Source organism: Crotalus tigris, unplaced genomic scaffold (assembly GCF_016545835.1).
Source record: "Crotalus tigris isolate CLP2741 ecotype Arizona unplaced genomic scaffold, ASM1654583v1 scf7180000020990.9691751010:1144802, whole genome shotgun sequence".
Classification (NCBI taxonomy): domain Eukaryota; kingdom Metazoa; phylum Chordata; class Lepidosauria; order Squamata; family Viperidae; genus Crotalus; species Crotalus tigris.
In genome coordinates this window covers 386952-409866 of record NW_024098300.1, presented here as the reverse complement: position 1 = coordinate 409866, position 22915 = coordinate 386952, and the positions used below count along the sequence as shown (strand labels likewise).

Below are 22915 nucleotides of genomic sequence, written 5' to 3'. Positions count from 1 at the left end.
ACTCTACTCTACTCTACTCTACTCTACAACTTGCCTCCAGAAGTTGTGGGTGTTCCAACACTGGAGATTTTTAAGAAGAGGTCCCTTCCAACTCTTGTTATTCTGCTTCTATACCATTCCATGGTATAGAATGGCTGTCCAATCTCTTCTTAAAAGCCTCCAGGGTTGGAGCATTCACTGCTTCTGGAGGCAGGTTGTTCCACTGGTTAATTGTTCTCACTGTCAGGAAGTTTCTCCTTAGTTCTAGGTTGCTTCTCTCCTTGATCAGTTTCCACCCGTTGCTTCTTGTCCTGCCTTCAGGCGCTTTGGAGAATAGCTCAACTGCCTCTTCTTTGGGGCAGCCCTTCAAGTACAGGGTAGTCCTTTACCTATGACCATAGTTGAGCCCAAAAATTCCACTGCAAAGCAAGACAGTTGCTAAGTGATTTTTAACCCCATGTTACGGCCTTTCTTGCCACCGTTGTTAAGCAAATCGCTGCATATGTTAAGTCAGTAATGCGGGTTGGTCAGGGAATCTTGCTTCCCCCATTTGACTTTGCTGGTCAGAAGGTCACAAAACATGACCCCGGAACACTGCAACAGTCATAAGTACATGCCCATTGCCAAGCCTCCAGATTTTGATCACATGAACACCCAGCTGCTGCAACAGTGAAAACTGGTCCTAAGTCACTTTTTTTTTCAGTCAATAAAACGAATGATTGCAAGTGGTAAAACTACCTGTATTTCAAAAAGATGCTTTTAAAAGACAGTTTTAACCATTCTCTCTGAAAGTCATTATAGGTTTTGATCTCTATAAAGCAGGTATTTTATTGGCTGGATTGCTTAACCAAATCAAGACCTAAAGGCCCTACTTCTCTAACACACTACACTTAATTAGTTTTAAATCTGTTAATTTATGTAATTATTCAGGGAGGCAGGTCTTCATGTACTACATAGTAAGCTACATTTGACAAGCTGAGAGAGAGTACATGTGAATTCAATAAGAAAGTTAGACACGTTTTTGTGTGAACTCCGTCATGGAAACGGGCATGTTTATTTTTGTCTTTAACACTTTATTAGAGGAGATTTCCTTTCAAGCCCCATGTGAATACATTTGCATCTTTTATTAATATTTTACTTGGCACGTGGGTGCACACGTTTAATCAGCTTTGACACCCAGAAACTGTTTTAGTCTTTTTTTGCAACAAAATTAACAACGATTTGAAAAGCCACAATCAGGTAGATTCACAGATAGAGTTCTTGCAAGAAAGAAAGGAAAGTTATCTGCGTTAAATAAGCGGATACTCAAATCCCTCTGATGTAAAAGGCGATCTGAACAAGTTTATTGACAACAACAAAGTACCAAGGCATTCGTAACAGAGAAAAAAGCATTGCTTTTTTGGCTGCCGGAAAAATTCTAATCAACTAGTGGTTTTTAACACAACATATTAAAAATCATGGAGGAGGGAAAAAAAAAAAGAAACCTTACTGAATGTTTCTTTGGAGAGGACATAGCTGCAAACAAATGTATTGAGAAATCTTAAAACACGCTATCTTATTTCCACATATCAGACTGCAGATTTCTTTTGTAGATTTCACTCCATGCTACAGTACCTATGAAAGCAATGCTTTAAGGCGGTGCTGCCCCAGATCTGGGTAAGTTACCCCCAATTGGGTAAAAGTGGTTTTTCTTTGAGCTTAAACCCATTACTCGGTCACAAAAGGGACATTTAAATTGATCCCATCACTGGAGATTTGTTTGAAGAGATTGAATAGCCAGTTGTCCTGAATAGTATAGGATCTCTTACTTGAGAGGTGGGCTGGACTAGAAGACTTTGCAAGGTCCCTTCCAACTGTATTATTTTGGGTAAGAAAGGCTTTCTGATAAGGAGGGGAGCAGATAGGGAATCCCTGGCTTCAACACTAAGCAATCTTTTTAACATGCAAATTTAAAGCAAAGCAGACTGTGCTTTTGTTATGCGACAACTTTGCAAAGGGGGCCAAGCCTTTTCCCCATTGTACAAACTGGCACTTGAAAGTTGAATAGAATAGAATAGAATAGAATAGAATAACAGAGTTGGAAGGGACCTTGGAGGTCTTCTAGCCCAACCCCCTGCTCAGCCAGGAAACCCTAGTATATACCATTCCAGACAAATGGTTGTCCAATTTCTTCTTTAAAATTTCCAGTGTTGGAGCACCCACAACTTCTGGAGGCAGGTTGTTCCACTGGCTGAGACCTAGGCCATTTCCACACTCCAAGGCCTGAGAACCTCTCAGGCCTTGGAGTGTGGAAATGGCCATGCCCCTTGGCTGAGTGGGTTAGCCTCCAGCTCAGCTCTTTAAGCACCTCTAGTCCAGGCCATGGTTTTCCCAGCTGCAATGTAGGGCTGTGAAAGTTGGACCATAAGAAAGGCTGAGCGCCAAAGAATGGAGGCCTTTGAACTCTGGTGCTGGAGAAGACTCCTGCGAGTCCCTTGGACTGCAAGGCGATCCAACCGGTCGGTCCTAGAGGAGATCAACCCTGACTGCTCTTTAGAAGTCCAAATCCTGAAGTTGAAACTCAAGTCCTTTGGCCACCTAATGAGAAGGAAGGACTCCCTGGAGAAGGGCCTAATGCTGGGAAAGATGGAGGGCAAGAGAAGAAGGGGACGGCAGAGAAGGAGGTGGCTGGATGGAGTCCCTGAAGCAAGAGGCGTGAGCTCCCATGATTCCCCACACCCAAACTTGGGCTTAGCCCTAAACCAGGGTTTGCAAACCACAGAGGCCAGTTGCTTGCAAGATCACGCGCCCGGGTGGGAGCGGAGAAATTTGATTCCTGCTTTCCCAGTTTGGAAATACCTGACCCTGCGCTAAATGGGCTTTTTCTGGTCCCCACCCCACCCCCAGCCCGATTGTCCTATGTGGGGTGGACACGCCTTGGGACAGCAAGTTCCTTGCAAGCAGGCTGCAGTGTGGATCGGAGCGAGCGCTGAAGAGCCCAGGGCCTCTGGCTTTGCACAAGGCCTCTCTTCAAACCTCTTCAGTTCCTCCCTCTTTCGGTGCAAATAATGGCAAACGCCTTCCTTGGCCGTTCCCCTGCCTCAGGGCGCAAGCCAGCATCCTTGCTTCTCTATGTTACGTTACCTGTCCGTTTGCAAAGAAATCCTCTTTTGAAAAAAAGGGGCGAACAGCTTAGAGCCCCTTTATCTTAACCCCTCTCTGATTGCCCCTATTTCCCCCCCGGGTCTTGGCAGAAGCAGGATTAGAGCAATGGCCTGAGATGGTTTCATGAGATACAGGCAGTCCTTGATTTACAACCACAGTGGAGCCCGAAATTTCTGTCGCTAAACAAGACAGGGGCTCAGGGAATTGGACCCACGACATTTTGCCTCTGTCCCAAAGCGGGAAGACTTTCAAGGCTTTTGAAAAGGCTCGGAAACGCTCAGCTGCCATCGGATGGCCAGACCGCTTTCGATGCCCCGTGCAATGCCCTATGCAACCCTCTGCCACATGAAGTTTGATCTGCCAGAAGAGAAAGAGTATCTCCCTTTAGAACAGTGGTTCTCAACCTGTGGGTCGGGACCCCATTTGGGGTCGAACGACCATTTCACGGGGGTCGCCAAACAACGCAGTCCGCCATTTTTTCCCCCTTTTCCTTAGCTGTGCTACTCCCTTTTATTCTATTGGCTTTTGAAAGCCAATAGAATAGACTCTCTTGAATAGAGTCTAATTCTATTGGCTTTCAAAAGCCAATAGGAATTGTCCAGGCTGTCTCTGCCCTGCTGAGCCCGCCAAAAGCCCCATTCTGCAAATGGTGCTGCACCAGCTGAGTAGTCCTCGACTTACGACCGGTTGAGTAGTCCTCGACTTACGACCGGTCGGGGGTCGCGGCATTAAAAAGGTTGAGAACCACTGTTTTAGAAGTTGGATTTGAAGCCAGGCAGTTGTTCTTTCCGATCTTCTCATCGGCTTCGCTTTAGCGTTTTAATATGATTCGATAATAGGATTTCCCACCGGGAGCCGCCCAGCCCGTGTCGAAAGACGGGCGGCTATATAAATAAAATAAAATAAAACAAAACTCTCCTTCTAGAACGGCTGAGCTCCCTCGCGCTCCCCGGATGGAGCTAGTCATCTAGCTCAGCCCTTGTGCGTAGTCACCTGGATAGACTACCAGGGTTTGCCAAAGAGAAAACCGCTTTCGGAGGGTTCCAGGCCAGCTTGGGGGTGGGCGCTGGAGCTGGGGCTGGGAGACAGATGCTGCAGGAGGAGCTTCTCGTCCAGGGGTGTCCTGTGGAACGGGTAGCCACTGGGGTGGGCCACGGTGCTGCTGCTGCTGCTGTCGCAGGGCAGGGGGCCCTCCTGATGCAATCCAGCCTTGGCCTCCGCCGCCTGCCCGCTCAGCTTCTTCAGCTTGTAGCGATGGTTCTGGAACCAGATCTTCACCTGGTTGGGGGTGAGGCGGGTGACGGTGGCCAGGTGTTCCCTTTCGGGGGCCGTCAAGTATTTCTGCATCTCAAACCTCTTCTCCAGCTCCTGCACTTGAGCGCGGGAGAAAAGCACTCGGCGTTTGCGCTTGGAGGGGTTTCCTCCGGAGAAGGGGGGCAGCTTGACCATCTCCCCAAAGTAGCCCACGCAATCCGCTCCGGGCATGCCGAAGCCGGGGGTGCCCATAAACCTGCAGACTGTGGACAAAAAAAAAGAGGGGAAGGCGTGACGTTTATCCGGGTCTGGAATTCCCTGGGAACGCAGCGGGTTTTTGACTTCACGAGACCCATTTTACGACCCTCCTTGCCACGGTGGTTCAGGGAAGCACCGCGGTGCCTTAAATTAGTCACCCCGGCTGTTAAATGATGGTCACGTGACCCCTGGGACAGGGCAACCGGTCATAAATATGAACCGGTCACTAAAGGAACGGTTGTTAAGACGAGGATTGCTGTCTGGGGTCGCGTCTACTCATAAGATGCAAAGAAGATTGTATTGCTGTTGCTAAGCAAGACGGAGGGGGAGCTTTGCCCCATTTTACGACCTTTCTCGCCATAGTCGTTAAGCGAGTCACTGACTTTGGTGCTTGGAAGCCAGCTGGGAAGGGGGGGGGGACAAATGGTGATCACACGACCTCAGGACAATTGCAGCTGTCGTAAGTACATGCCAGTTGCCAAGGGCCTGAATTCAGATCACGTGACCGTGTTAGGGATGCGGTCGTAAGTGTGAAAAATCAGTCCTAGGTGACTTTTTTTCAGTGTCGCTGTAATTTCGAACAGCCACTCAAGGAACATAGATAGTCCTCGGCTTATGACCACAGAGCCCAAACTTCTGTTGCTAAGCCACAGAGTGGCTGTGAGTTTTGCCCCGTTTTACGGCCATTCTAGCCACGGTTGTTAAGTGAAGCACTGCGGTGTCTTAAATTAGTCACTCGGTTGTTAAGTGAATCTTGCTTCCCCCGTTGACTCTCTCTTGTCAAAGGTGTCAAACGTGACCCTGGGACATAGCAACCGGCCGTAAATATGAACCGGTCATTAAATGAATGGTTGTAAGTCGAGGACAGGGGGTTGGACTAGATGACCTCTAATAATGGACTTCCAACTCCATTATTATTGTTGTTGTTATTATTATTAGTATTATTACTATTACTACTACTATTGCTATTATTATTGCTATTGCTGTTATTGCTATTATTACTATTATTACTATTATTGCTAATTATTATTACTACTATTATTATTTCTACTATTATTATTACTATTATTACTATTATTATTACTACTATTGCTATTATTATTGTTGCTATTATTGCTGTTATTGCTATTATTACTACTATTGCTATTATTATTGCTATTATTACTACTATTGCTATTATTACTACTATTGCTATTATTATTGCTATTATTACTACTATTGCTATTATTATCATTATTGCTGTTACTGGTATTATTACTACTCTTGCTATTATTATTATTATTATTATTATTATTATTATTATTATTATTTATTACTATGTAGTAAAACGACTGCTGCCTGTATTGCATCCCTTACAGGTGCAAAGAAGATCATCTCTGATGCCAAACTGGCAGGGAGAGATGAAGGATTGTAATCCCAATCAGTCTGGAGGGGGCCCAACTGGGAAAAACTGGGAAGGGACCAAGGAAAGGGACCTCTTGTAAAACAGCGGGGAGGGGGGGCGCCTCGCAACAGCCCTCTCTGGCATATTTCACAAGGGCAGTCTGCCAAGCAGCTTTCCCCTCTAAACAGGCAGGTCGGGCGCTAGATCCAGGAGGGGCTGACCCTGCCCAGCCTGGGAACCCTTGGGAAAAGAAGCCTCGGCAGGGGAAAGCTACAAGGAGGGAAAGCGACACACGGGCAGGTGGCAGACAGGCGTCCCAACCAAGGAAGCTGTTTTTAAATAGATTGCTGGTTAGGTTGGGAATTAAGAGTTTATTTATTTGTTTTATTTATTTAATTTGTTTACGGCCCAACTCACCGCGGTCAAACTGAGATTGCGGGACCTGGGGAAGCCGGGTGCCGTTTTGCCAGTTTTGATTTGCAGAAGACAAAATGGGAAGGGGGGGGGGGAGAAATAGGCCACACATATAAATAGAGAGCAAGCCTTGCTCCCCCCCCCACCAAAGACCCCACAGTCCTCCTCCTCTCCCCTCCCCTCCACGAAGCCCACTGTCTTTTATCACTGAAGAAGTTACCTAGTTGGGTTAGAAAATTGTTGCAAGACAACAACCAAGCTCACAAGGGCATTAAAGACCCCTCGGTGGTCGTCGTCCTCCCCCTCCCCCTCCCCACACTACGCCCCAAACTATGGCTTGCAATCCCTCTTGGGTGCAATTTACCCAGCAGATGCAATAAAAAAAAATGAAATAATTTTGCCCCGTTTTTTAGTTTGGGAATCATGGGTCCTGTTTGGCTAAAAGCAATGACAGATGTTGTGGTGGTTAGGCCACAGTTTGAAAGGCGGTGCTTTCCAATAAGCTGGGTTAGTCTAAAATTGAGTGGCCCCTGATTTATTTTCCCCTCCGCTCAGAGTTTTGCCTACGGGTGGCCAATAAATTCAATAAATCAATTGATCAACAAATATATTTTCCCACCGTGGACTTCCCTACGTCTATGCAGATTCTCATTCCTGTATCCAAGGTGCTTTCCCCCCCTCCCAAAAAAAGGCAACTGAGTTTTTTTGCTGTTTATTTTATTTTATTTTATTTTTCCGCTTGTCCTCCAAGAAGCTCCTTCCCTTCTCCTGCGCTGAAGAAGCTCTGAGCAGAACCGAGGAAGCTTTTGGGATGAGAAGCGAAACATTTTCAAAGAAAGAAAAAAAACAACAACAACCAAGAAAGCCTTTTGGGGGGGAAAAAAAATAAAATAAAAAAACCTTTGGGATGTTGGACCGATGCAGTTTTCCCTCCGAGTCCTGCACTTACTTGGAGAGTAGGGTCCTTCTGGTGGGCTGGGGGCGTACCACTCCCCATTCCGGAAGCCCTCCTGGGGGTAGGCAGGCAACTCAGCTGGGCTGGGGACTGGCCCTGGGTAGCATCCCAGCATGGTGTTTTGGGAGAGGCGATGGGCCAGGGAGAGGCGAGAGCCCACCAAGGCAGGCTGCTGGTTCCCGGGCATCACCTGGGCAAAGTCTTCCAGGCTGTCCGTAGCAAAGGCCTTGAAGTCTTCCATGGATGGGACCAGTAGCAGGTTTGCCTCTGGGATCCTTTCTCTCCTAGCTTCCCACCACCTGGGCCGAGGGACTCAGGTCACCAAAGGCAGGCAAAGCTTCCTGCCCACAATCTTGCTGTTTTATCTTAAGTCTGCACCTTATCAAAGATTAAGGACTCCACCTCCCACCCTGGGGGTGGGGTAAGGTGAGGGGGGGGGAAGGAAGAAGGAGCCTCCCCTTGTTTTGGCTAAGCTTAATCAAATAACAGCAGCCAAGAGCCCAGCCAGGTTAAACGGAAGCCACCAAGCTCTCTGGATAGCCGAAAGCAGCCCGTCTTTTTTCAGCTGAGATGGGGGGTTATTTATTTATTTATTTATTTATTTATTTATTTATTTATGAGACTTATATACCGCTTTAAGTGCAAGCACTCTCTAAGCGGCGTACACCAGTAAGCAATGTATAAATATATTTACATTGCCCCCAACAATCTAGGTCCTCATTTATTGGAAGGCATTCTACAGAGATTAATCCTCGACTTACCAACCGTTCGTTTAGCGACCGTTCAAAGCTGCAGCGGCCCGGGAAAAAAGCCACTCGGGACCATTTTTCACACTTAACGACCGTTGCAGCCTCCCCCCAGGTCACGTGATCAAAATTCAGACGCTTGGCAAACTGACTCATAGTTATGACCTTGGCAGTGTCCCGGGGTCGCGTGATCCTCTTTTATGACCATCGGACGAGCCAAGTCAAGGCAGATCCACTTAATAACCGTGTGACTAACAGCGGCAGCGACTCGCTTAACAACTGCGGCAGGAAAGCTCGTAAAATGGGGCCAAATTCACCAAACGACCGTGTCTCGCTTAGCAACGGAAATTTTGGCCTCCGTTGGGGTCTTTTAAGCCACAATTAAGTACCTAGGTTTCAGTTGGAAAAAATTACGGGACGGGATCAAATCGTCCATTCTGAGATTGTGGCTTTGTCAAGCCTGCAATTATTGTCGTTCAGATTCAAAAAGGGAATTTCTGTGGATTTCAAACGGCAGGTCAGGCCCGTGAAGAAGTCACAAGCCATTTAAAGAGTTCGCCTTTAAGAGCAGGAAAGTTTGGTAAATATAATAATTACAGGCTGCATTCGAATACCGTACTGCGGGGTTTGTCAGCCTTGGCGACTTGAAGCTGGGTGGACTTCAACTCCCAGAATTCCCCAGCTATGCTATGCTATGGTGGCTGGGGAATTCTGGGAGTTGAAGTCCAAGGTTGAGAAGTTGCCAAGGTTGAGAAACACTGCCACGCAGAATGCAGCCCCGTTTCAAAAAGCTTTTCAAATTAAATCTGGTGCCAGCACACTTTAAATCTCAAATATTTATTTACCACTTGAAGTATTGATATACCCCCAGTGCCATATGATAGCCACGGTTAGTATAAACCGCAAGAGAGCACAATTCCACTTTGCACAAAACATGCAGGCTTACAGTGAGGAATGGCCCTTGAGATCTGCTCGGGATGGTGAGTTTTCTGGACATTATATCAACCTGCTGCTTGCGTGGTTCAATTAATCTATTTTCACCACCGCTCCGTTTTTTTGCAGCTAGTAGGCTGTTGGTAGAAAAGGTAAAGGCTGAAGAAGTGAGTAAGCCGGAAGATTGTACATAGTAGACCAGTGGTTCTCAACCCTTCTAATGCCGCGACCCCATAATACAGTTCCCCATGTTGTGGTGACCCCCAACCACTTATACATCACCGGGTGCCAGGGGCAGGGCCAAAGAAAAGGGGGAAAAATGGAGGAAAGCCTTGTTTGGCGACCCCCGTGAAATGGTCATTCGACCCCAAATGGGGTTCCGACCCACAGGTTGAGAACCACTGTAGTAGACCATGCCAATCACAAATCACAGTTACGAGAGATGGGGTACACTGCATCTTTTTCTGCCCACTAGGGGGCGTAGAAATCAACATCTTCCACCCACTAGGGGGCATAGAAATCAACATTGCCCTTCCATCCGTAGGCAGCACAGGTACCGCTCGACTTACAATCACAATTAGGACCGTAATTTCCCTTGCTATGTCATGTGGTCATAAACCGCAACGTCCTCCGATCGCATCGCTTAGCCACATGATGGGGTGAGCTCCCGTTCCTTGCCTCAGCTCCTGCCCACCCAGCAGTCTGAAAGCATGCAAATGCAATTAGATTAATAGGCACCACTTCGGTGGGAAGCTAACAGCGTTCCATGTGCCTGGGTGTATAGCTGGCCACATGACCACGGAAACATTTTCGGATAATACTGTCTCCCTCAAGCAGGACTTAGGTTGCTTGTGAGAATATAAAGACTGCAGGCTAATTCCTCTCTTGACTCTGCCCCTAGGCCAGTGATGGCGAACCTTTTAGAGCAGTGTTTCTCAACCTTGGCCATTTTAAGGCATGTGGACTTCAACTCCCAGAATTCCACAGCCAGCATTGCTGGCTGTGGAATTCTGGGAGTTGAAGTCCACTTGCCTTAAAATGGTCAAGCTTGAGAAACACTGTTTTAGAGACTTGAGTGCCCAACAACTGGCCCCGCCTCCACTCCCTGCCTCTCCCCCACTCCGTTCCCCATTCCTCGCCCCGCCTGCCCGCAGGGCCACTCACCGCCTCCAAGGCCCGCCGCAGATCGCCCAGGCAGCTCAGTAGCGCCATGGTGGCCATGCCCTCTCCCCGCGCCCTGCAGCATCAGCTGTGCATGATGGGGTGTGAGGGTAGAGTCTTGTCTACGCTGCCTGGCTGCCATGTCCTTGGCTGCGCTGCTCCGCTTGGGCCACGCTCGGGGGTGGCTCTCCTCCAGGGGGGCTGCTGGAGAGGAGCGGGTCGCTGGGACAACGGCACATGTGCCCACAGAGAGGGCTCCGAGTGCCGCCTCTGGCACCCGCGCCATAGGTTCGCCACCACTGCCCTAGGCTCTGCCTGTCCTCCTCCTACATCAGGGGTCCCCAACCCCCGATCCGTGGATCAGCACCGGTCCGCGGCATGCCGTAAACCGGTCCGTGCAAACAAGTGAAACCACACTCCCTCCGGTCCACGAAAAAAACCCTCTCTCCACGGAACCGGTACCTGGTGTCCGAAAGGTTGGGGACCTCTGTCCTATATCATCGCTGTCACTACAAATGGTTGTGTGCTGAGGACTATCTGCATGGCTTCCGAGATCTTAACCCCCTTACTTAGGGCTGTGAAAGACTAGTTTTTAATTTGGATCTGCAAAGAATGGCCACCCTTTGGCATGTGCTTTTGATCGCTCTCTACAGAAAGCATGTTCAGATTAGCCTTGCCGGTCTCATGATGTCCTGTGACCGTTTTGTGCTTATTTTAGAACGGCAAATCGTCGCTCCGGACAAGCCGGCCTTGTGTTAGGAGACAGTCGTTCTAATTCTGGTATCTTTGGGAAAAAAAAGGTTTCATGGTGATCGCCCAGTTGGCTGTTGTGTTAAACCACAGCCACGACCAATTGGGTGATCACCATGAAACCTTTGATGTTATACAAGCTGATGATCAGTTTTAACCAAGACAGTTCCATTCAAAGACATCTGAGGCCCGGAACGATATTTAATGTGATGTTTGGCGTGATCCAAACAAGAGGACCATCCTGGTTATAGAACTGACCTTTTTGTTTTAGGTCAGGGGTCTTCAAACTTGGCCCTTTTATGACTTGTGGACTTCAACTCCCAGAATTCCTCAGCCAGGCACGCGTGCCTGGCTGAGGAATTCTGGGGGTTGAAGTCCACAAGTCATAAAAGGGCCAAGTTTGAAGACCCCTGTTTTAGGTCCTCGAAATATACTGACCCATAAAATAGCACTAAGCTGCCAGAGAGAAAACTAGCAAAGCCTGGCACATTTCAGAAATGCAACCTCCAACTCTTTTAACTGACTTTATCAGTTGCAATTGTGGAACATCTGAATAATCTCCAACAGCTAGAGGTAGTCCTTGATTAACAATGGGACCAGAATTTCCATTTCTAAGGAAGACAGTTGTGAAGTGAGTCATGTCTGAGTTTGTGACCTTTATAGCTAGGGTTGTTAAGTAAAAATTGGCTGACTCAAGTGTTTTTTTTTTCTTGAGAACCTCCAGCTATCCGCGCACAACTTTGAGTGGCAAGGGGTTCCACTAACTGACTGTTCTCACTGTCAGGAAATTGCTCCTTAATTCCAGGTTGAATCTCCCTCTGACCAGAATAACAGAGATGGAAGGGACCGTGGAGGTCATCTAGTCCAACCCCCTATTCAAGCAGGAGACCCTTACAGAATCAGAGAATAACAGGGTTGGAAGGGACCGTGGAGGTCATGTAGTCCAACCCCCTGCTCCAGGCGGGAAACCCTATCCCATTTCAGACAAATGGCAGTCCAGCCTCTTCTTAAAAACCTCCCGTGTTGGAGCACCCACAATTTCTGGTGGCAAGTGAGACATTTGTTAAGTGAGTTTTGCCCCCATTTTACGACCTTTCTTGCAGCAGTCGCTGCAGTTGTTAAATCAGTCACACAGTTGTTAAGTGAAACTGGCTTCCCCATTGATTTTGCTTGTCAGAAGGTCGCAAAAGGGGATCACGTGACCCCGGGACACAGCAACGGTCGTAAGTACGAGTCAGTTGCCAAGCGTCCGAATTTTGAACACGTGACCACGGCGATGCTGCAGTTGTCGTGTGAAAAACGATCCTAAGTCACTTTTTTCAGTGCTGTTGTGAACGGTCAGTAAATGAACTGCTGTAAGTTGAGGACGGGCTGCATTCTAAGTGCAACATGCAAATCAGCCCCATATTTTGCTGCAATTATCCCTGCAACATCTACGCCCGCAGACATTATCCGCTGACCGTGTAATCATTTGTCACTCAGCAAATGGGGCTGACTGTTTGTCTTTCCAGTGTTGCTGTGTCGATTTAATAATAATAATATTCCATTTACGCTGCCCACTTGTCACCGGCTCAAGGTTGACTCAGCCTTCCATCCTTCTGGGGTAGGTAAAATGAGGACCCAGATTGTTGGGGGCAATGAAAATATATATATACATTGCTTACTGGTGTACACCGCTTAGAGAGTGCTTGCACTTAAAGCGGTATATAAGTCTCATAAATAAATAAATAAATAAATAAAATTACATGCTGGGAAGGGCATTTTCCCTTGAATGATTGATCTGATCAACAGAGTCATATGCGGAAGAGACTAGATGGTCCTTTGTGAAGGGATTTTTATTTGCCCTCTGGTGAATAAATAGAAAATAAATGAAATACATGAATGATCGCTCCAGATAAGGCAGCCTTTTGTTAGGGTACTGTCCTAATTCTGGAGTCTTCTGATCAATCAAACCACAACTAACTGGGGGATAGCCACTGAAAGTTTTCCCATTAAACAGGCAAGCAAATGAGATCTAGTTAATGACTTATTATAATGTCTGATGACTTTTCATCACTTGTCATACAGCCAGCATTTCCGCTGGTTCATTGCACAGGTTGACCTCGGCTTACAACTGTTCATTTAGTGACCAAAATTACAATGGCATTACGGGATCCAAATCCAGGTGCTTGGCACCTGGCAACCACTTACGACCCACCAAGGATCACCTGGGCATCATTTGCGACCTTTCCAGTTGGCTTTCCACAAGTGTAGTTGGTGGAGGGGGGAAGGTGGATCCGCTTAACGACCTCACGGTTCACTTAAGAACCCTGGCTAAAATTGGGCACGATTCACTGAAAACAACAACCCATCTTGCTTAGCAGTGGAAATTCGGCTGCCAGCTGTGGTTCTTAAGTTGAGGACTTCCTTGATTCTGCTCAAGTATCCTACAAAGTTTCCTGCACTTTTGTGAATACTGGTGTGGTGACACAACCAACAAACCATGGTCAGGGCCAACCATGGTTTAATACTAGACGTAAGTTTCTGCGCAAAGGAAAATGCAACTGTGGCACTCGCTGGGCTCAATGCTTAATTTAATCAAAATCTTCCCAAGAACAGTTTAAAATCGGAATGTCAACGTTTGTCATTTATTTACAGGGAGTTGCAGAACGGTCTCGGCCAAAGTTCCGGTACTTAAATTTTTTTTTTTTTTACAAGCTTGCTTTTTCCTCCCTTGCTAAATTTCACGCACGCATCGCATCAACTATTTTCATTAACGTCAACAGCATCTTTGCATCTTCGCATCGCTTTCGTGGGCGGAGAACTCGAGGGACACTTTTGAAAATAAAATGTAAAAAAATCCCCGTGCCCACCTCTGCAGCTGTCACGTGACCCGAGTCACCGCTGGAAGAGCGTGTCAAGAAGCGGGGAGGGGGGGGGGAAGCACCGACCCAGAGTGGGCTGTAATGCTGTTCTGATACCTTTTTTAAAAAAAAAAAAAGAAGTAACATTGACAGTTGTTGCGTGCGGGTCTGACGCCAAACGCGGGGATTCGAGGAGAAAAGCGGGAACGGAAAAAATTCTGATTTTTTTTGTTTCGTTTTTTAACCTCCCCTTCCTTTTCCCAGGCGGTGGTATCGTCCGAACGTCGGGTTAAAACCTCGGGCAACACAACATTCCCTATCAGAACGTTGGCGGTCCGAACGTTCTGCCTTCCCCCCCCTATCCTGTACACCTTCTCGGAGGCGGCGCGCGCAGCCATGGCGGTGAAGATCAAGGTGGTTTACTGGTAAGGAAGCGCGGCCGGGGAATTCGCGCATTCCCCGCCGTTGCGCCGCAGCCTGGAAGGGGCTTCGAGGCAAGCGGGCCCCTTCGCCAGCCAGCCGAGCCGGCTGCATCCTGGAGGCCTCGCCCGGCTCCGGCTTTGCTCCCCTCGCCCTGCAGCGGGGTCCTTGGGGAGGGTCCCCCCACCCGTGTATGTATGTGTATGTGTGTGTGTGTGTGTGTGTGTATGCGTGCTTTCTGGGCTTCCTAGGCGTTGCAGGTTTATCGGTGGCAAGCCGCAGCGTTTTATAGCCGTCGGAATCTTGCCATTCTCCCCCCCCCCCCGTGCACGGGCTCCTAACGGTTTTAAAATCAATGGAGTGGGGGAAAGTGGTCCCTGATTTGCAGCGAAAGTTTGCAGTTGCGCAGGGGGGTTAATAGGGCAGGTCTTTCTGGAGCCCGAAGGCAAAGCAGCTGCGCCCTTCAGTCACATTGCAGGCTAAAAGGAGAGTTAATCGCGTGCGAAGCCAGGTACGGGGGCTGTGTTAGGGCTGAGTAACTTTACCTTGGCTTTCTTACTGAATTCTATTTGGAGAAGAGGGGGGGGGGGTTTTGCACGTCCCTGGATCCTATGCCTGGCCTCGTGGAGTCTCCCAAAGTTTTAAAAAAGGCTAAGCCTTGTGTTCAGAGCTGGAGAGATGTGAAAGCTTCAAAACATTTCCTGGAATGTGAGAATTGCAAAAGTCGGCTTGCGCAAGTGGGTTAAGTGAGATGTTTAAACAATGGGCCATTGATGCTGGCTTCTTTCGGATGGAAATGCAGTAAGAACGGGATGGGTGGTCTCTGATGTACCAAATTAAAAAGGCCCATATGGCTCAGGAATTCTGGGAGTTGAAGTCCACAAGTCATAAAAGAGCCAAGGTTCCCCACCCTTGGCCTAAGTGTAGGGGTAATGGCTCCCCCCTCCCCCCGTTTAATAAAACTTTGCCACCAAGGGTGTGACTGTGGCTTGCTAGCAGACCAAACTTGGCCTTCCACACAGGGCTCCATCTCTCCAGCACCTATAACCATATACAGCAAAATAAGAGAGCTGGAAGGGACCTTAGAGGTCTTCTAGTCCAACCCCCTGCTTAGGCAGGAAACCCTATTCCATTTCAGACAAATGGCTATCCAGTCTCTTCTTAAAAACTTCCAGTGTTGGAGCATTGACCGCTTCTGGAGGCAGGTTGTTCCACTGGTTAATTGTTCTGACTGTCAGGAAGTTTCTCCTTAGTTCTAGGTTGCTTCTCTCCTTGATCAGTTTCCATCCTTTGCTTCTTGTCCTGCCTTCAGGCGCTTTGGAGAATAGCTTGACTCCCACTTCTTTGGGGCAGCCCCTGAGATATTGGAATACTGCTATCCTGTCCCCCCTTGTCCTTCTCTTCGTTAAACTAGACATACCCAATTCCAGCAACCGTTCCTTATATGTTTTAGCCTGCAGTCCCCTAATCATCTTTGTTGCTCTTCTCTATACTCTTTCTGGAGTCTCAACATCTGTTTTACATTGTAGCGACCAAAACTGGATGCCGTATTCCAAGTGTGGCCTTACCAAGGCATTGTAAAGTGGTGTATTTAACACTTCATGTGATCTTGATTCTGTCCCTTTGTTAATGCAGCTCAGGACTGTGTTGGCTTTTTTGGCAGCTGCAGCACACGGCTGGCTCACACCTATTTCTAAAAGGCCACATTGAAATGCTCTTCAGTATCTTTTCGTGCTGCAAAACAGCATCTGTGACTCAGTTTCTCTGGCCGAAAGCTTCCTACATGTGGCTCTTAGGCTTTCCCATTGGCTGTTATTTTTGGCACTGCCTTGCTGGGCTGGACAGCAGCAATTCTGGTCCCAGTTATGCGGTAAATCCAGGACTTTAAAAAAAAAAAAAGGTATCTTGAGGTTTTGGCAGGTCCAGGAAAATGTATCTGCATTTGAATGCTCGTTTGTGGATTTGCCATCCCAGGGAACTGATTAAGCATAAGAGAGAATTATGATGGTGATGAGACAGCTTCTTGTGCTGACAAACAGAAAATAATGCTAATTTTTCCTTTTGTTTTGATTCTAGTGGAGCCTGAGGCTACAAACCCAAGGTATGTCAATTATGTTTAATTGTGAGCCGCCCTCCCATGTGTATGAAATGGGCATCCATGTGCATGTACGAAGTAAAGTAAAATCAATTTAGTCACTTAGCAAAGATACTTGGAGCCTAATTGAAGAGCCCAGATGTGGGAAATCTGTCTTTTTACTGCATTTTTTATATATGCTTCTCTTCACTGAGATTTAATTTCTCTGAAAAAACATTGAGCATGGATTTTTCTGAACTTTATAACTTTCTCCTTTTTTCTCCCCCTTGTAGTTTCAACAGCTCAGAAAGGAACTCGAAAAAGAGTTTCCGGGCAAGCTGGAAATTGTGAGTCTTTGGAGCCATTCCTGATTTCGCCTTCCTTTTCTTCCGATCATCTCATGAGGTTCCTAAATAAAGTAGATTTGGGGCAAGGAGAAAGATTTTGTCATTTGGCTGGTCATTTTAAGTAGTTTATCAATCGCACTATAATCAAAGGTCTTCTCTCTGTAAGGACATGATGTAAACCGAAAATGTTGCTTTAAAGCAGGAGTAGGCAACCTTAGCTCTTTTATGACTTGTGGACTTCAACTCCCAGAATTCCTGAGTCAGCCATGTTGTGGACATCAACTACTGACTCAGGAATTCTGAGAGTTGAAGTCCGCAAGTCATAAAAGAGCCAAGGTTGCTTACCCCTGCTTTAAAACCAGGGCCCCACTAAATAGCAATAGCACTTAGACTTTTACACTTCTGATCTTTTACAAACCCCTTGCGTGTAACATAGTGAAAGTTGCTGAAGTTGAGAATTGAGATTTGTAAGTCCTGGACTTACAACAGTTCGTTTAGTGACCATTCAGAGTACAATGGCACTGGACTTAACGACCATCGTTCACACTTACGACCCTCACGGTCAAGTAATCAAAATTCAGACGCTTGGCCACTGGTTCATGTTTATGACAGTTGCAGCTCCCCAGGGTCACGTGATGTCATGTGACCTCCTTTTGTCATCTTTCGAGAAGCAAAGTCAGCAGGGGAAGCCAGATTCACTTAACAACTGTGCTACCAATTTAACATCTGCAGTGATTCACTTAACAAACGGGGCAAGAAACGTCATAAAATGGGGGCAATTTCTCACTGAGCAACATAAATGCTAAGCTCAATTGTGGTCATCAGTTGAGAATTACTATACTTGGAAAGGATCCCACAGTTGTTACTGATCATTTTGATTGGCAGAGTTGGATTCTCTAAGGCCCCCTCTGGTGGCGCAGTGGTTAAAATGCAGCATTGCGGGCTGACTCTGCCCACTGCCATCAGTTCGATCCTGACTGGCTCAAGGTTGACTAAGCCTTCCATCCTTCTGAGGTTGGTAAAATGAAGACCCAGGTGATTGGGGGCAAGAGGCTGACTCTGTATATACCTCTGTATATACTGTGAAGCGGAATATAAGTCTAAGTGCTATTGCTATTAAGTGGGGCCTTGGTCGGTGTAGGAGCAGAACAGCCCAGCAGGCCTGCTTAGATACGTTGCAGAGTTAATGCAAACCTTGGAGAACCAGACACAGACCTGCCCTTATGGCTGTAATTAAGCCTGCAGTTGTTGGTGACCATTAGATGGGTCAACACATCACCATACCTTATTTTACAGCCTTCGTTCGGCAACAGTTGTTAAGCATTATACCTAATGGGATGGGGTTGTTGTTGTTTTTTGCCAGAAATCAGAGGTTAACACTGGTTTCCAGTTAAAAAAAAAAAAAAAGGCAAAAATCCTGGTCCTTTAACCATAGGATGCTACAAATGGCTGTAAACGTAGCCAAAATGCAGTCATGTGACCACAGGGCAGGAGTGTTGAACTTTGAAACCAGATTGTAAACAGCTCTGAGAACCATAGGGTATAGCTTCAGACATCAAGCGACTAGTCGTAAGTTGAGGACTACCTGTAGTGCTTTACACCAAATGGGATTGTCATCTGTTCAATATCATTTATGCCAGGGGTAGGCAACCTTGGCTCCTTTATGGCTGTGCTGGCTCAGGAATTCTGGGAGTTGAAGTCCACGAGTCATAAAAGAGCCAAGGTTGCCTACCCCTGATCTATGCCAATGTTTCTCAACTTCAGCAACTGGAAGGTAATGTGGACTTCAACTCCCAGAATTCCCCAGCGAGCGTGCTGTGTTGGGCTGCCCCTGCAGGAAGAAAGTGGTTGCCATCTTGTTGGGTTCAGTCCATAGACAGAGTGTGGGAGAGGGATCTGGGTTCAAAGACTAGGAGAAGATGATTGGAAAATCCTTGGGGGGCGTGTTTGTGTTTCTGCCTGTGATTGTTACAAGGTAATGGTGTCTTGGTTCCATCTAGAGCGGAGAAGGGACTCCACAGGTCACGGGATGGTTTGAAGTGATGGTAGCCGGCAAGGTGGTGCACTCCAAAAAGGTAAGCAGCTCAACAAAAAACCCTTGCACTGAAGCCAACACAGACCACGAAGAACATAGTTGGGAGCTGAGTTGTGCAAATTATGATGGTCAAGCCTGAAATTAAATAAACCACATTATGGCTTAGCAGGATGTCTAGATATTAAGCTACAAGGCGCTGTCTGGAAGACAATTGGGTTCTGTTTGCAGCTCTTTGACCTCTGGGGAGTTCATGTAAGGTCCATCACAGAAAGGGAACCATGGTTTATTGTGTGTACAAACACATGGGCGTGGAAGGAGCTGGGCTATAATCCATCTGTAACTAGTATTTAATACATAGGAAGTCTCTCATTGTGGAAGAACTCAAGGCACAATTTCCTGTGCCTTTGAATATAGTCCAAGAAGATAATTAGACTTCCTTCCTTCTTTCCCCACTTCCATAAATGCTAATTTCTGTTACGCTGAGAATAATGTTTTCTCTCATTAAGAGCAAGTCTAGTTAACGGTGAAGGGCAGATTTGTTTTTCCAGGAAGTGTAACAGATCTGCCTGGAGACAAAAGTTTGGGCATGCGCTGGCATGAAAGAGTCTTTGCTATTCTCTGTTAGTACTGCAGCAACTCGTGTCGAATCTTTCCTTCTTTTCTCTAGAACGGAGATGGCTTTGTGGACGACGATGCCAAACTCAACAAGATAATTAAGGCCATCAAAGTAGCTTTGGCATGAGGACGACTTTAAGCATGGGCTAGCAGCTCAGAATGCAACAGAGGTAAAAATCAGACTTGTTTTGAAGCTCATTTTATTCCAGTTGTATTCTTAAAGACCTCTGTCTAACAAAGTATCAGCTATATGCTGGGTCTGGGGCCCCTGTAAGGATGGCATTGCCCTTTTACTTCTCAAAGGGTCCCAGTAAAATGTTGCTCTTCCCCAAACTGGAATGCATAAGCCCTTTTGTTAATAGGGAAAAAAAAGACTTGATACAGAAAACACTTTGCTCTAAAGACTGATCTGGCGGTGATCTTTTATTAATGTTGGCTTGGAGAATTTCTACAGATGCTTCGTCCATGTAGTGCAGATCTGAAACCTAAAAAGGCTAGCATGTATTTTAAAAATAGCTTCTATCCTGTCTCCTTGCAAATAATGTAATGTGACAACTTTTAATGTTATTTCCAAAAATAGCTGTAAATATTAGCAATCCTTCATTCTAAAGAATGTTTGTTCTAGGTCAGTGGTTCTCAACCTGTGGGTCGGGACCCCATTTGGGATCGAACGACCATTTCACAGGGGTCGCCAAACAAGGCTGTCCGCCATTTTTCCCCCCTTTTCTTTGGCCACGCCCCTGGCACCCAGTGATTTATAAGTGGTTGGGGGTCACCACAACATGGGGAAGTGTATTATGGGGTTGCGGCATTAGAAAGGTTGAGAACCACTGTTCTAGGTAGTATTTTATCAAGTTTCAATCCATAATCCGGGGTTTATGATTCCTCAATTCATATAAATTGAGGCTTACATGAAATATTTTTAAGCCATTATCTAAGTGGGGCTCTTCTCCCCACACCATAAGATAGTCCATATCTAAAAGTAGGGCACACTGTCTGATCAGCCAACCTGTGAAAACATGTTCACATCTGCAGGAAACTCAAAGCCTTTCCATGTGGAAATACATGGTGCTCCAGGGAAAACAATGGCTAACTTTTCCTTGTACTTGCAGGTTTTTTTAAAAAAAAATTCTTCTTTATTTGGCAGCTCAAGAAAAATCTGTTTTGCTCATCTTGGCAAATCGCTTGATGACGGGAGCTGCTGAAATGTTGTCTTGACACCTGGCAGTTCCCCGAAAACTTTGCGCTGGATGCCAACTTGATCAAGGCCAGATGGAAGGACTTGTGCTCTAATTCAGTGTTTGGGTGTAAATTTAAAATTAAGCCTGCAACTCCTAACACATCTATCTTCTGTTTTCATTGTGTGCTGCATGCAATTAAGGCTTTGTTTGTTTGTTTTTAATACCTGCATTTGTGGCAATTGTGAGAAAGGATTTACTAAAAAATAGGAAGAGTGGAAGATTCATCAAATGTTTGCTTTCATCATACACAAACGCTTCCAATCTATGATGGAACCAGATACAAAAAAAAAACCCTTTTGTATTGAACTATAATTTTAGAATCCTAGAACATCTTAAATTGAAAATGTGTGTTCTTTCTTTCTTTCCCAGCGCTCCTAACTTCCCTGTTGCAGGATTGTGTGCTTTATACCCACTTCTGATTTATTTGCTCAAACATTATCAAACGCACTAAACATTTAATAAAATGTTACTTCCAAGAGGCCGCAACCTGTGTGAAAACATTGTGCACAACATTCAGTTTGCCCCTGGGGCACAGTAACACTTTAGATTCTGTTGCAGATTGATACATTATTTATTTACTTACTGCATTTATATACTTCTCTGAATAGAACAAGTGTGATTGGACAACAGGAATTTGTCTCTGGTACAGAAGCTCTCAGTGTAAACAGAAGAACAAAGTGATAGGTTATATAAATCATAGTTATAATTATTAATCATAATAGTCAGAGGATCACAAAAGGGGATCACATGACCCCATTGCAATTGTCATAAGTATGAGTCAGTTGCCAAGTGTGTAAATTTTTTTATTTTTTTTATTGAAATTTTTTAAAATTTTACAAAAAAAATTTCCCTTCCCCAGACCCTCCCAACCCTCCCCCAACCTTCCCAGAGCTGAATACAGGCTTAATTAAAATTTAAAAGAAAAAGTTTTAAACACAAATAAATCATATACAAATTTGATTACAATAATTAAACAAATTATAAAATACTTTAACACCCATATTTAAAAAACAAAAAGAGAAAAACAAAAAAAGGAGAAAAAAAATAAAGAAAAAAAATCTTAAACTTTAAATATAAATTATTCAAAAACTAAATATTTTTTATATCATATTTATATTGTATAAAATTTATCCATCTTTTCCATACCAAGAGGTACTTCTCTTGTGATTGATCTTTCAAGAAAGCCAAAATCTTTGCCATTTCCGCTAAATAGGAAACTTTAAGAAACCACTCTTGCAAAGTAGGCAAAGATTCCTTCTTCCAACATTGCCCTACTAACAACCTAGCCGCTGTAATTAAATTTAACATTAATATAGTTTCTTTACTGTCACAATCAGAAACAATACCCAGCAAAAACAATTGTGGAGTAAATTTTATCCTTCTTTTAAAAATTCTTTGAATATTCCACCATATCTTAATCCAAAAAGTTTTTATATTTTTACATGACCACCAAATATGATAATAAGTAGCATCCAAGTAACCACATCTCCAACAGCCAAGCGTGTAAATTTTAATAATGCAATCGTGGGGATGCTGCAACAGTCCTAAGTATGAAAAATGGTCCCAAGTCCCTTTTTTCAGTGCTGTTGTAACGTTGGACAGTCACTAAATGAACTGTAAATCAAGGACTTGTATATATATATCCACCCACTTACCTAGCCCTTTATAATGCACCTAGATACTGTAGATATCTAAGGCAGGACAAGAAGCAACAGATGGAAACTAATCAAGGAGAGAAGCAACCTAGAACTAAGGAGAAACTTCCTGACAGTGAGAACAATTAACCAGTGGAACAACCTGCCTCCAGAAGCAGTAAATGCTCCAACACTGGAAGTTTTTAAGAAGAGACTGGACAGCCATTTGTCAGAAACGATATAGGGTCTCCTGCTTGAGCAGGGGGTTGGACTAGATGACCTCCAAGGTCCCTTCCAACTTTATTATTATAAAGGCATAGAAGACAGCCAGAGAGAGAGAGAGAAAATACAGATGAAATAGATGGATGATAAGAGGTAGAAATGCCCTCGCGAAGGCAACGGACTGTAGATATCGAATATAAAGACCTAAAAGACAGAAGACACTCAAGAGATATAAAATACAAGAGATGAGAGCTGACAAGAGATAGATGGGATGATCAAAGAGGGGGGGGGGTTGGACTAGATGACCTCCGAGGTCCCTTCCAACTTTATTATTATTATCAAGGCATAGAAGACAGCCAGAGAGAGAGAGAAAAAAAATACAGATGAAATAGATGGATGATAAGAGGTAGAAATTCCCCTCAGGAAGTCAACGGACTGTAGATATCGAACATAAAGACAAAAGACGAATCAGAGATATAAAATAACAAGAGATGAGACAGACTATA

General features: G+C 45.5%; 1 protein-coding gene and 1 long non-coding RNA gene across 4 annotated transcripts; one reads left to right on the top strand and one right to left on the bottom strand.

Moving 5' to 3' along the window:
- Positions 1 to 1620: 1620 nt before the first annotated feature.
- On the top strand, positions 1621 to 21034 carry LOC120319858. Of its 3 annotated transcripts, none has more exons than XR_005559847.1 (7): positions 1621 to 1635; positions 14086 to 14246; positions 16318 to 16342; positions 16609 to 16662; positions 18663 to 18737; positions 19365 to 19482; positions 20460 to 21034. It is a non-coding gene; the product is annotated as an uncharacterized LOC120319858 (long non-coding RNA). The 3 variants fall into 3 exon arrangements; XR_005559848.1 differs by lacking the exon at positions 1621 to 1635 and adding an exon at positions 13616 to 13647; XR_005559846.1 differs by lacking the exon at positions 1621 to 1635 and having other exon boundaries at positions 14028 to 14246.
- On the bottom strand, positions 3765 to 7962 carry LOC120319857 (homeobox protein Nkx-2.4-like). The gene is made up of 2 exons (XM_039369153.1): positions 7383 to 7962; positions 3765 to 4640 (listed from the first exon to the last, which is right to left on the bottom strand). The coding sequence occupies exons 1-2, from the start codon at positions 7627 to 7629 to the stop codon at positions 4126 to 4128; spliced, it is 762 nt and encodes a 253-aa protein (XP_039225087.1). The 5' UTR covers positions 7630 to 7962; the 3' UTR covers positions 3765 to 4125.
- Positions 21035 to 22915: the final 1881 nt, after the last annotated feature.

Bases quoted from the DNA above. Each gene is read 5' to 3' on its own strand.
- LOC120319857 (XM_039369153.1), bottom strand. From the start codon at position 7,629: ATGGAAGACTTCAAGGCCTTTGCTACGGACAGCCTGGAAGACTTTGCC. The intron at 4,641-7,382 runs GTAAGTGCAGGA...TTTTGTCCACAG, and splicing joins AGAAGGACCCTACTCTCCAA to TCTGCAGGTTTATGGGCACC.